The sequence below is a fragment of the Mya arenaria genome, chromosome 2 (genome assembly GCF_026914265.1).
Source record: "Mya arenaria isolate MELC-2E11 chromosome 2, ASM2691426v1".
NCBI lineage: Eukaryota > Metazoa > Mollusca > Bivalvia > Myida > Myidae > Mya > Mya arenaria.
Genome location: NC_069123.1, coordinates 59,290,490 through 59,304,375, shown reverse-complemented (window position 1 = coordinate 59,304,375; position 13,886 = coordinate 59,290,490). Strand labels below are relative to the sequence as shown.

General features: G+C 33.1%; 1 protein-coding gene across 7 annotated transcripts; it reads right to left on the bottom strand.

Moving 5' to 3' along the window:
* On the bottom strand, nt 1-13,630 carry LOC128206991 (casein kinase I-like). Of its 7 annotated transcripts, none has more exons than XM_052909811.1 (10): nt 13,456-13,629; nt 13,261-13,341; nt 12,173-12,283; nt 9,653-9,801; nt 9,147-9,375; nt 8,715-8,885; nt 8,354-8,502; nt 7,460-7,589; nt 6,349-6,366; nt 1-1,641 (listed from the first exon to the last, which is right to left on the bottom strand). In XM_052909811.1, the coding sequence occupies exons 2-10, from the start codon at nt 13,334-13,336 to the stop codon at nt 1,412-1,414; spliced, it is 1,263 nt and encodes a 420-aa protein (XP_052765771.1). In that variant the 5' UTR covers nt 13,337-13,341; nt 13,456-13,629; the 3' UTR covers nt 1-1,411. The 7 variants fall into 7 exon arrangements, with proteins under 7 accessions (XP_052765771.1, XP_052765777.1, XP_052765736.1 ...); XM_052909776.1 differs by lacking the exons at nt 1-1,641; nt 12,173-12,283 and adding exons at nt 2,003-5,339; nt 11,996-12,106 and having other exon boundaries at nt 13,456-13,630; XM_052909769.1 differs by lacking the exon at nt 1-1,641 and adding an exon at nt 2,003-5,339.
* Between the last annotated feature and the right edge of the window lie 256 nt (nt 13,631-13,886).

Sequence of the window (13,886 nt, the reverse complement as noted above, 5' to 3'; positions counted from 1 at the left end):
TAAGATCACTTTATTCTTTCAATTTGGCTATATATATATACATGGTCAGATCTCATGTAACAAATATATATACAAGTAGACATTTACAAGTTTTCATGTACTAATGTTTATCAGAAGAACTTTTCGCCAGCTTATAGCGGCTTTCACATATGGCTAAACAGTTAAACATTACAATTCATAATAAGTTTTGTTTTTGACCTTGGGCCTGTTTCATTAAAGATGTTAGTCGTAAAGTGGTAGAATCTTAATGGTAAGATTTTTGTTATATTACTTCATATTTATAAAATCTTACCCCTAGCAACTTTAAATGTTGAAAAATATAATAAACTTGGTGCCAACTGTAATGTTTCTATAAAGTTTTGACAAATATCCTTTCCAAAAACAGGGCCCCGTATTACAAATCCTGATAAGCAAACTGGCAAAACAAACCCATACAAAACTGCAGTTAAAACATTAAAAACTTTTCAATCAGGAATTATTAATAGAAATGTTTTGTTTTCATTAGAAAACATACAGTGCTACAAATGTACAAGAAATATTTTGAAAAAGGTGCATACAACTGAGTTTTTTAAAGATTGTTTGATTTACAACATGATAAAAAAAAAATCGGCCTTCAATATCATTTTTATGTGCCTTAGTGATTCCTTAGTTATTTTTACATTTACCGGTACTAAAAATGGAATATTTCACAAACTTTAAAAAATCTTCCCTTTAGTTAAATATTATTTCTTTTATCTAGACACACCAGATATAATTACAAAATAAACCACTGACTTACACAGATATTGCATATAACAACATACACACTGTACATTTACATATTCATACTGTACATTTACATATTTACAACTAAAACAAATCAGGTTTTCACATACTATTTACATCCATTAAGGAATATGTCTGTAACATTGAGTGTTACTTGTCTCACATACAAATCAGACAACATTTGTTTTTTATCATATCTTAGATATGAACATAATAAATAAACCTGAAGAAAAAATATATATGAAGAATGCAACTCATGTGTACTGATTCACTACACTAATTATTTAATGACTAAAACTCTTAACCATTCGTGATTCTGAGAATCTATGAGCATTAAAAATAGTTACTAAACTAAACATCAGTTGGCATAATGTGGCATTCTGCCTGCTATATAATCCCCAGTCATTGATTTGGCATCAAGGAAATATACTGATAGTTATGAACAGTTCAAATACTTAAGTCTTGATCAGCCAAATATTTCTTAAATGAATGCTGGAACAAGTTGTCTTAATCTAAGTTATGAAACAGACATTAGTTAGTTCAAGATGTGAACTCTGATCTTTGAGATAATGACATGTTGGCACCTGATGATGAATAATGTTAATTCCAAAATGAAAAATATCACAGTCAGTATGTTGATATCACATCACTTGCGTGCATGCCTGGAGGAGCTTGCACGAGCAGGGGCATCACCATCTTTTGAAGCACTGCCTCTGCGGACACCTGAGTTGCCTTGGAGACCAGATGATTGCATCTGGGTTGCTGAGAGCCTTGTTCCCTCGCGCTGCATCTCCTGGGCTGTTGTAGGGATCCCTCGATGGAGTCTAGTGCTGGTCCGTCGCTCACGCTCACGAGACATTGGTCGCGGTGATGTGGCTGTAAATTAGACATGAAAATGCTGATGGCTGCAAACACACAACACCGGTAGTCACAAAAAGCTGGCAGAAATCAAACAGATTAATTATAAAAAGAGTAACTGTAGACATCCTGCATGAATTGGAATCATTTCATCCCTGATAGATCATCTTTTAAAAACTAATTCTCAAAGTCTTTCAAACAAAATATACTTTACAAAAAGACTTTCCCGATAATTACCTGTTTAAATCATTCTGTTTGCTGAAATATTAAACTGAAGTGCTAGTTATTTAAATGTTGGCAGTTTTATGTGTCGGGAAAGAATGGTATTAATCCTGAACATGTTGTTGTTTATGACTGTAAGCAATGTAGGAGTCTCAGAGGTATTCTGATCTTTTATTCAATATACAACATTATTTTCATTAACAAATTGCACAATTATGTCTAAATGTTATAAATACAGTACATACATTGTATATACAATAGGTGTACTAATGTCACATAATGGATCAATACACTTATAGTAATGCTAACATAATTATTTACAAAAATCTACAATTATAAAAATAAAGATGATCTATACATCACTTATAAACTGTATTGCTTATATTAGGCAGTAGCTGAAACGGACAGGGGATCATTTCATCCAGAATCCTATGTATGATTACATATGTACGAGATATTTCTAAATGCAGTACTACAGTACTGCAGAAACTTTTTACCTAGTATGACAATGCTCAAAGGATTCCTGATGAACCAGCTCCCTTATGGTTGCCAATATTTGATTACTTTATGACAGTTGCTAATGGAATTATAACTCAACGCACACAAAGCAATGAAATCTGCTACTTATGTGCATTTTGTCAAGGAACATGTGTACCAAGTTTCACATTAATATTTAACTGTTTTCAACTGGTACCACAAAACAATTTTTTTTTAAAGCTAACATTGGTTATCTTTAAAAATGTTTTAAGACTTTTTTTATCAAACACAATGAAAATTGATTGTGAAATATGATTAAATGGATGTGTTTAACAAGTTACTGATAACCTTTTAATGTACATAAGAGATGTTACATCATTGAGGAATATATAAACATGTTATATTGTATAATAATCTTTAAGTGATATGTTATTTCTGCTGCACTAGTTCACCCGCTAGAGGCCTTTGTTTGAACAAATGAATGTTGAAACATAATTTTTCGAGAGAAACATATGCCAATCGTTTCAGACATCTATTTATAATTATCAAATGTGAACAGTTTTACTTGGTGTCTGGCAATAATTTGCAGTTTCTTGAGGTATGTGAAATATTTATAGCAATATTTACAGCAAGCATACAAAGTTAATGTTTTTAAATGAAGCAATGGGCAAAACATTAACTTATTTTAATCACAAGTCATGTTAACTTTATTGCTGGATTGAAGACTGAGCTGCAACAGTTGGGCCAAATATTTGAGACATCCTTACGTTTAAAATATTTGAGTTTAAATACAGATATTTGATCCTTAAGCATTCATACATCAAAGTTCAATAACTTTTCTAAAACAAACATTAAGTATTGTTAATTGGATCATTAACAAGTGAGGTAGCTGATAATTGACTGCATTATCTCGGAATCGATTATCGCTGGAGCCTATATTCTCTAGAAAAGTAGAAAAAAATGGCAGAAAAACAGTGCAAATTGTTCAGTATTCAGCTAAAGAACTATATATTATAAATGAAAAGAATTAAAAAGTAACACTATAACATAAGAATTTGCTTTCATGTTCATTCATTGTTTAGTAGGCAATTTAACATTATTTCCAATAATCAATTACCATTCAAGACTGATTTTCATTTCCTACCAATAACAATTTAATTCAAGTGTCGATACATAAAGCTTATAAACAAATTGTCATTAATGGATTGTCAGATAAGTAAGACTATTATTAATTTTCAACCTGACAGTAAAAAAGAAATTCCCCTTAAACAAGATACGTTTGTCAAACATAATGCCACCGGAGCTCCACTTCGAATGAATCATGAAAAAGATTGAATAAAGGTGTTGATAATTCATGGTTGCACCAAGTTTTCTGGATAGTGAAGAGAAAACATTGCAACCATTGATCTGTCAAGTTAACATAATACTGTTGAATGTGACCTTGAATCTACTGACCACCTGCCCCAAATCAGAGTCATGTACTGGTCAACATATTTTCATGGGGCTGGATCAATATGTTCCAAGTGTTTGATTGAACCAAGCAATTAAGCAGATAGAAAAAATCATATGACTTGACCATGAATTTTGACGTACGCGAGAGCAGTCGAAGAAATGCAAAAAAGCACCTGCTTTTAAAAAGTTTTATTCAACATATTTTCATAAGATTGTTGACCATGACCTACTGACCTTAAAAACCATTATCTTTCTTCCAGAGAAGTTTCCTGGACATATGAAAAACTGTTCTCAAGTTATTGTGGGGACAAAAAATGGTCTACCAACTGACAGAACATTGAACTACCTGAAATTTTCAACCTATATATTCCTTCTTTTTTAATGGAGGCATAAAAGGTTGAAGAACACTACTACTATTGTTTTGCAAAAAGAAAAAGACCTTTATGCTTTTTCCTATTTTAAACTACTGCTAAAAATAGCAGAACATACCAAATAAAGTGAAAAATAATAATACAAGCAATCAAGCAATGAATGTAAGTAAGTTAATTAGAGATCATATTCAAGTGTTGTAACATGTAAAACTACAAAGCTATTGATCAAACCATACAAGTGCCATCCCTATTATCTCTTGAGGTACAATACAGGGCCTTTTTACCAGTTATGGGGAAGCCCTTCTTGTAAAAAAAACTAGTTTTGGGAATCGTTCTCAAAGTACTTCTTCAAACAATTATTACAATTCAGTTTTACGAATGGTGTAAAATATCCATTATGCTGTAAATATGTCTCTCAGAAACATCATTTAATGAATCGTGAGATTCCCATTATTTAGAATTATTTTGAAAATGGAGAATTTCAGTGGCTATTTTGTTTAGCCCTTGGGGAAGTAGCGTGGTGATGACTTAGGCAAAGAAGGTAAAAAGGCCCTGCAAAACAACAATAGATTATCATATCAGATAAATAGAGATAAATCTTTAAACAATTCATGCATCACAGACTGTTATTTTGTTCAGAAGCAAATAACATTGTAATAAATGAAGCACCAGATTCAATTTAAACTTTCACCTATAGGCAGCACGGACATTTTCACAAATACTTAGCTCTGTAACCACAATTACTTCACAATTCATATGTACATATTAAAACAGTTAACAGGATGACTTTGTTTTATGTGTATGTACAGATCAATCACAATGTAGCACTCGATATCACAATAATTAAAGGTAATACACAATATAGACTTTGGCGCAGCTATTTACAGATGAGCATGTTTGAGGTGTGTTGTAAATTGCTCTACTGTGGTCGCTGTCTAGTGGAAGTCTGGGCCCGACCATCGTTGGCCACCCTTCGCAGTTTTGGGTTGTCCGTGGCACTGCCGGACACAGGGACAGGTATTCCAGAGCCCTTCATGCTCATCCGTCCCCCAGAGGAGGGTGTGGCCAGTCTACTGTCACTGACTCGGGTGTCTAATACCCCTTCCCCCACTGCCCCACCTTCTGCTCCGCGCCCCGACAGGTTCAGTCTAGTCGGCACTCGGTCCTTACCACTTCTTCCGCTTCTTGCCATATCTGCAAAAAAAATTACCTTGGTTCACCGTCTTCCATAGCACATCTCAAATCAGTCAATATGTATACATCTAAAAAAAAAAAATGCAACCAAAAGTCTTACAAAAACTTTCAAAATAAAAGAAAATACACCAGCATGCGCATACAGGGAAAAATCGTTTCATGCAAAATAAACCATGGCCTCACTTCCTTGTTGTTATGATAATTAAGAAAGCAAATCAAATAAAACATTTCTTCTTTTGTTGGATTTTTAGTAAAGCTTCACTATAAAAATTGCAAATTTTTCTTCATATGTGTAAAAAATGAATAAAAGTGAGTCAGACGATATCAAGAATAGTCAACTCAATTGACACATTTTTTTTTTTAAATACATGCATTACAATGAAGATAGTTTTCTCAGAAGGTAGGCATGGTGTATAATTCAAGCCAAAGACCAGTGTTATGTGTTTAGGATGATACATTTTAAAAGCATGCAGGTACAAGCTAAGCAACTTGGTATAAAAATATATTAATGTATTTCCCAATATACATTTCATTATTCATTATCATCTTCCTCTCAAAATCTCCCTAATATGCATAATGAATACTACCAATTTCAAGACTAATTGAAACAAGTCTATAAAACTAAATGACTGTATAATCTACATGCATATTAAAGAGAATCTTGAAGGAGGTTAATTTCTTTTAATTAATCATTTTAAAAGCTTATATGAAGTATTAATAATGGTTACCATATCAATCCACTTTCCAGTGATTTCACTTGTCTTCTCAACTTCAATTCTTCAGATCATAAAAGCCACGAGTTCGCTTGATTAACCTTTCGAGTGTAAATGACTGTCTAATATCTACAATGTGCTTATTTTAGTGATAACACTAGGGTGCCTGTTACCAGCTTTCCTCCTTACTAAAGCTGTTAAATTCCTCATTACTGACTAGGATGCAAGTTTGCAGGAATTAATGTCCAGAAGTATACAAATATATATCATAAATAAATATAGCAGCATGGTCTTACCGACTGACCCAGTCATACCTATTTCAAATCATTAAAGAAAATATTTCATGAAAATGTACATGACATATACATAGCAAGGTCAAAATTGGCGCGCAAGTCCTTAAGCCCAGAACAAGTAAAATAGTAGTGAAGCTTGTACAAAATGTACTTTTTTTACATAGCCAGATCTGTTCTTATTTTCAGAGTACTGTTTCAGGTTTTGTTGATCCAAATTTTACTTTCAGTCAATGCGAGTCCTTAAAAAACTAAAAAAACAAAGCATTCTCTTTTATCCAGTTTCACTTCATGTGAAAGGGGTGAGCACAAAACATGTCATCCAAAACCTTCATGCTTACATATATACATGTAACTTTGCCACCAAGGGTCTCCTATATAGGGAAGATAGCCTGTTCTCGTTTTCAAGAATGATGATGTATGGTTTTGGTGTCCTGCAGATTTCAGAAAGCTTTCTTTTCAAATCAACTTTTCAAACATGTGTTTGAATTATTGTTCATTGATCATTGTGGCTAAACAAAACTTGACACAGAAGCACAAGATAAAAATACGTACTGCTATATTGTGTAAATGACTAGACAAAGAACAGGCTACCATCACAATGAAGGAATATTATCCTCGTCTTCATTCAGTGAATTTAAAAATAAAATAAAATGCCGGTCATGTTTGTTTTTGCCTGTAAGTTTGTAGAAACTCCATTATTCTACAAGTTGTTGCAAGTCACCTGACCTATTTACTACAGATATCTGACCAATGCCCTAAAACTTAACTTTGCATTCCAAACTACACAATAACTCCACACGGGTAAGAACCTCTAGAAGTCTAGTAATTTAGTGCATAAAAAGCTATGCTCTAATATTGAAACTTTAGTAAGAATTTTGTATACAAGAATAGAAAATGACATACATGGGGTATATACAACAATAGGAGTAAAATGACATTGATAAATCTGGAAAATATGTGTGTCGTATATTTATGTGAAAGAAATCTAACTGGCAAGTAATAAATGCTTCAATATACTTTGCTGATCAGTTTATTTTGTGTTCAGTATACAATAGCATTTTTTCTATACTTAGTTAAGCAAAATGTTTGCACATTGGTATAAAGGTGTACTTACTTCCGTACTCGCCTGGTGGCGTGGCGGTGGCCATCTGTTCTGGTCGACCCCTCTGCTGTGCTGTGCCATGGACTGGCCTTGCAGACAGGCTAACCTTCCCACGCTCAGAGTCATCATTGTTCCGCCCACCCTGCACACAAATAGCTCAAGTGTTAGCATATGAGACACAAGGCCTTAGGGTATAAAACAATTTAGTTTTTATTCCTAATTATGATAATTTCCCCTAGACCAGGGATAAATACAGTGATATATTACAATTTTGCAAAACAAAATATTTAAAATCACTTTAAACAGAAGGTGCAAATATGGCAACTTTGACAACATTCGGTAGAATTCAGCAATTTTAAAGGGTCCCTATCTTGCCATTATAGTGCAGGTATTCTAAATATGAGATCTTTGTGGAAATACTGACATTTGCTGACGGTTGTGTTGTTATTTGTGGAATTGACATCATTTCCATGGAATGAGAAGCTATATTTCCTTAAATTTCTAAATTGAAGTTTATTTCTAAATTGAAGTTTCTCTCAAAATCAATAACAGATGAGATTTGATGCAATTTCTCTACAGATTATCATTGATGTCAGTCAATGTAGCAATATTGATTACTTCTCATCATCTGAGCATGTGTCACGAAATCTTGCCATATTTAAGCACGAGGTTGTTTTCATAATCAGTCAAACATGGCTCAGTGTGTAACCTATATTATTCATCACTATACCTGTCGCTATTCTTTACAAATTTGTCAAAATGTACAATTGTCTAGATTTATCAAGATTTTATACCTATTTATCAAGATTTTAAACCCAAACAAGAAAATCAGAAATTCCCATTCCCTGCTAAAACACCTAAAACTTTAAGTGAAAAAATGTCAATAATTATGCACACATCACTTACAAATTTAAGCATGTTCCAGTCAAACACATAATCATAGGTGAATCCCTGCCTGTGGAAGAGGTTTCTGAACAGTTGTCGCAAATAAGAGTAGTCTGGCTTGTCATCAAACCGCAACGACCGGCAGAAGTTTAGGTATGTGGCAAACTCAGCTACAATTGAATGCATATTTTACAACATTATTTTTTTTCATTTCCAAGTCATGATCTGTCATACTAGAAATGAACAATAAGACCATTTTATAAACAGAAAGTTTACGTCCTAATTTCTCTTGATATTTCCTGACAACACTTTTTGTATGCATCTGACACTTATAATTATTATGCATATTAACATACTGCAATCTTTAGGCATAATGACTTACATGGAAAGCCTTTACAGAGTTCTTCAATAGGAGTGGACATTTTCTTTTCACTGATGCGCTCATATTTTTGTCGTTTTGTGGCAGCCTTGAGGCCCTGCCAAGGGAGACTACCACGTAGGAAATACATGAAGATGTAACCCAATGATTCCATGTCATCTCGCCTACTCTGTTCTGAAATGTGGAAAAAATACTTAACTCTACTTGTTATTATTTCTCGGTTGTAAATTGCATATACAATATACATGAGTTGCTGTAAGTACATGTGACATAACAACACTTGCACAACATCACCTCAATACTGTAACTTTAAAATATTTTTTCGATACAAATGAAGTCAATAAAAGTAAACATGTATTATATCGAAAAATGTATTGCACTCAAGTTTCTTTAAGAAAAATCTTAACCAGAATTGGTCAACAAAAGTGTACTAACCAATGCCCAAGTGAGTGTTTATACTGGCATATCTTGCTGTGCCAGTGAGATTCTTGTTTTCTCTGTATGGTATATGCTGATGTGTGCGAGCATCACGGTATTTCTTGGCTAGGCCAAAGTCAATTATATACACAAGATTGCCCTTTTTTCCAAGTCCCATTAGAAAATTGTCAGGTTTAACATCTCTGTGTATAAAGTTTTTGGAGTGTATGTACTCTATGCGGCTGATCTGAAAGTATCGAAGAGAGGCGATGTTTAGCATTGCATTGCTCAGCAGCTATCATTTTTACTTTTAATTAAACAAATGTATCATGTAAATAAGTGCAACAGTACAGAGACAAAAGGCTTGATTTTACACTTTAACTGACATTTAATTTTTAGTCATTAATGATATTTCACAACACACAACTTCCTTTGGTAAAATTATTCCGACACCAGTATTAACTATCAAATTAGTATCATTTCAAGAGTCAAATATAACAAGGCACATTATCTTAGGTACTCACTAGTTGGTCGGCAAGTAGGAGGACAGTTTTCAGTGAGAATTTTCTGGAGCAGAAGTTGAAGAGGTCCTCAAGACTTGGCCCAAGCAGCTCCATCACCATCACATTGTAGTCTCCTTCAGCACCACACCACTTGATAGTTGGGATACCCACTGAGAACAGCAATACACAAAGTAAGATATTGTCGAATTAATACAAATAGGTTTGATGCTTTGGTCCATGTGGCACTGTAAAAGGAAAAATAATACAACTGCTACAAAATGTTCGAGAAGGCATAAATAAAATGTTTTAATAAAAACTTAAAATGTCAAGAGATTTGTTTTGTTTTCATAACATGGGATTCAAAATAAAACCAATTAATTAAGCATCAAATCCCGTCTTCATTTGGAGTATGAACAAAATAACAAGAATAGTTTTATGATAAGGTAACATGCATGTAAACAACCCTGTGAAAATAAAAGCATTGTTGTAAAGCAACAAATCATTTCAACAATTCCTTGTTAATAATAATAATAGCTCAGGTTTATGAATGAACAACATGTAAAAACAAATTATGTAGGTCTTAAATTCCCTGGCCCTATTTTCACAAACCTTTCTCTAGATAATAAGCTGAGTACATAATAATAATAATGAACTGTGAGCTATCTCAAAAGTCAATATGCCAAAATATAAAAGTTTGAATTAATGACCAAAAGTTTATATAAATAGTTACACAATTCAATAGAACTTGTGCCTCTAATAAAGTACAAAGTGGTAAAATGAGTCAAGATTTTTTTGACAAATTGAGTAATTACCTAAGTTGTTTTTTTTAAACTTGGGCTTGTGATTTTAATTTGAAATTTTTAAACTTAAAGATTGAAATTCTAGCAGTTATGAGCAACATAAGAATTTGGTTTACATTATTATAAGCTTACTTAGAGGAACAACACTTACCCAGGATATAAAGCAATGAGGTATTATCACAAACAAAACAACATGTACATACTTCTGTTTACAATTAAACTGAAGCAAAACATGCTTGTCAATCAGTTAATCATTGAAAGCATGATCCCCAATGCTATTTTGCACTGAATATAAGGTAAATTTGTACTGCCTCAATGGCGGCTTAGGACAGTCAGATCAACTCTTCAAAGAATTTGATCTGTCATCGTGAGTTAAATTTACTTTGTGGTTTAAGGTCGAGCAAAAACCTTGACCATTCAATGCCTCAAAACCCTGAAACACTAAGTGCATTTGCAAACATAAGTATTAAAATCTGGGAATTGTTATGTATTCATATGTATATTTTTTGGGCTTTTGGGTTGTAATTTTAGAATATTAACACGCAGTATTTGATTATTCAAGTTATTTTTAATTTCAATATCTGGTCTTAAAAGGGCTCATTACTTGACAAATCTAATTAAATCAATTTGCATGCTAAACACATAGATGAAACTAACAAAATAAATAAAATAATGAAAACTGACAAAGGAATCAGGAAAATATGAGAAATTACACAGAAATGCGAGGAATGACACATGTTTTTTTATCACCCTAAAATGTTCATGCATAAATGTCAAACAGAAAACCAAGAAAAGTGCTAAATCAGTTATAGTAAAACAATCTGCATTTACATCAGGGGTTCGATTAATGCATGAATAAATAAAATGCATGACAATAGAAGATCTGTGCAAGGAATGACACATACATGTAAAACTCAAACTTTAATTGAAGAATGATCATGGGCAACAGTGCCTATTTTTTTTATACCATACAGAAGTGTAGCACTTAACAATTCACCCTCTGTTGGGAAATGTAAGAACAGACAGTCAAAAGAAAATAGACTTCCTGTTCTATCTATGCTCTGGGTTTATTCTTAAAGAAACAAACTTGATCACATTCTTTTACCTTTTCTGTATTTTCAAAAAGCATTTTTGATCATTTATAGGAAAAATAAGTTTCCCAAATTTAAGTCAAAATTATGCATTTCTCTGCATAGAGAGGCATTGGCTCCATTCCCAACATGTTGAAAACCAACTGATAATGTTACAGGTATGAAACAATATGTATCTATGTTGAGTTTTTTTAAAATTAATTTTATTATATATAAAGACATGCAGTTAAAATTCATTCCTTAAGGCATTGTAGATTGTTAGATAACAGATCGATATGTTTTATTTTTAAAGTTGATATGTTACAAACACAGAATTACAAATGTAACATACACAACACAGCTTACATACATGTATGCAATGTGACCGAGTGGTTTTGAGGGTTAAGGCAGCAAGTCTGTTTTACAGAGTAGGTAAAGCATTGGAAATGCCTCGTAGAGACCAACACAAGGATGTTCCCTGCTGGAATACTAACCTCCGCCCTGCATCACACGGTATATTTTGCTTTCTATGTGCAGTTGGGGATGCTTAGTTTTCACATACTCAAGTTTTATTCCAACCTCTTCCCCATTGGAAATATCTGTGCCTGTGGTAAAGACAATGGTTAGCTGTATTAGTTATGTGAACTGCACTTGCTAACTGTAATACTGACCTCCTCCCTGCATCATTCGGTATATTTTGCTTTCTATGTGCAGCTGAGGATGCTTCGTTTTCACACATTCTAGTTTGATAGCAACTTCTTCACCGTTCGAAATATCTGTGCCTGTGAAATATTTCAATGTTATAAAGTAAACTTAACTAATCGCCATGAAATTTAAACTTGATGAACCAGTCTATGAAGTAAGCAGAGAGTGCATAGCACAGCATATCTTTCACTGTTTAAAATACAAACAAAATCACTGACATGGCAAATGATAGTTTTACACTTATCATGTACTGGTATGTTCTCCATTATTTGTCTTTCTAAAAGAATATTATTTATTCAAAATGTGATACAATTTTGCTAAACAGTAAACTCTAAAAGGGCCTAGACAAGTTGACAGTTTTAATGAGTAGGAGCTTTTCTTATGTACAATGTCAATGTGTAAGATTGATCGGATCAGATTAAAATGGAGAAAGAATCATTGCCTCATTATATGTGTCTCTAGACTAAAGAGGTTGTGCTAGGCTAATTTTTTCTCCATCTAAAGTGTTCTCAATAAGTTTTAGTTGAACCGTCTCAAATAGTAAAGTAACCAAACAGCTACTACTTATTCTACTTAAAATTCATTTATTTTTCCATATTGGAACCGGCCCAATTGCCGTTTAAACCGTCAACATTAGCCGGCAGCTAGTTCTTGAACACTGAACTAACATTATATGTCAAACGCAGTTTTACTTTTAGACTATAACAGAAATTGTAGTTTTGTTTAAGAAAAGGGAACCAATTTTCTTAGTCCAATAAACAAAATTATAGTTTTTTTTAATGTGACATCATGTTTGGTTTTCTGATCTGCGCCTTTCACAAGCGAAATTAAAATACTGTATACTTACACAAATGTCTAAATTCTAAAGTAAATAGTGAGAAAAGACCAACAATCATTCCTTTGTCAATATATGGTCATAGAATGACTTCAATTAATGTTTTCATGCAAAACACTGAGTCAAATTCCTGCATTTTACGCCAGAGTGAAAGAGGAGTATAAATGTATTAATTTTGTTTACTCAAATTACTGTCAGAAAAAAAAACACTCGGCTTACCTAGATATATGTCGCCAAAGGAACCACTACCTATCTTCCTTCCAAGGCGATATTTGTTTCCTACTCTGAGCTCCATCTCACCTTTAAAAAATAACAGACTGGTTGTTCAAGTCGAAAAAAACACTAATTGTACACAAATGTCAACAGATCCAGAGTAAACAAAAGGCCTTGTTCTGGAATAAAATATCGGCTTACCTTTATTGTGGATATCAAAGATACATATAAATAAATATTAATTTATATTCTTAGATTATTAAATCAGTCTGAAGGATGCATAAAAATGACGATATACGATAGATTTGTACGATTTTCTGTTGACTATTTTACATCCGCCATTATTTACGGATTGACAGCCGTTGTTGACGATAGTGCGCAAGCGCAATCATCTGCTTCCTGTCGAAATCACCCGGATGACATAACGCGGGAACAACTGTCAAACTGGGCGCGTCTTGATGACTAAATATTTCCATGATTTCTCAGAATATATTTATGCTATGAAGACCGTATTCATTAAACAATACGTTTGCGGCGTTATAATATTTTGAATTCTGAGGGCACTGCAATAGCTTCAGAGCAATCTCCAAATCAATGAGAAACCTCAATTACTTAATTAATGCTGGGAGTAA

Bases quoted from the DNA above. Each gene is read 5' to 3' on its own strand.
- LOC128206991 (XM_052909776.1), bottom strand. From the start codon at position 13,336: ATGGAGCTCAGAGTAGGAAACAAATATCGCCTTGGAAGGAAGATAGGT. The intron at 9,376-9,652 runs GTGAGTACCTAA...CGATACTTTCAG, and splicing joins TCCTACTTGCCGACCAACTA to ATCAGCCGCATAGAGTACAT. The intron at 8,503-8,714 runs GTAAGTCATTAT...ATTCAATTGTAG, and splicing joins ACTCTGTAAAGGCTTTCCAT to CTGAGTTTGCCACATACCTA.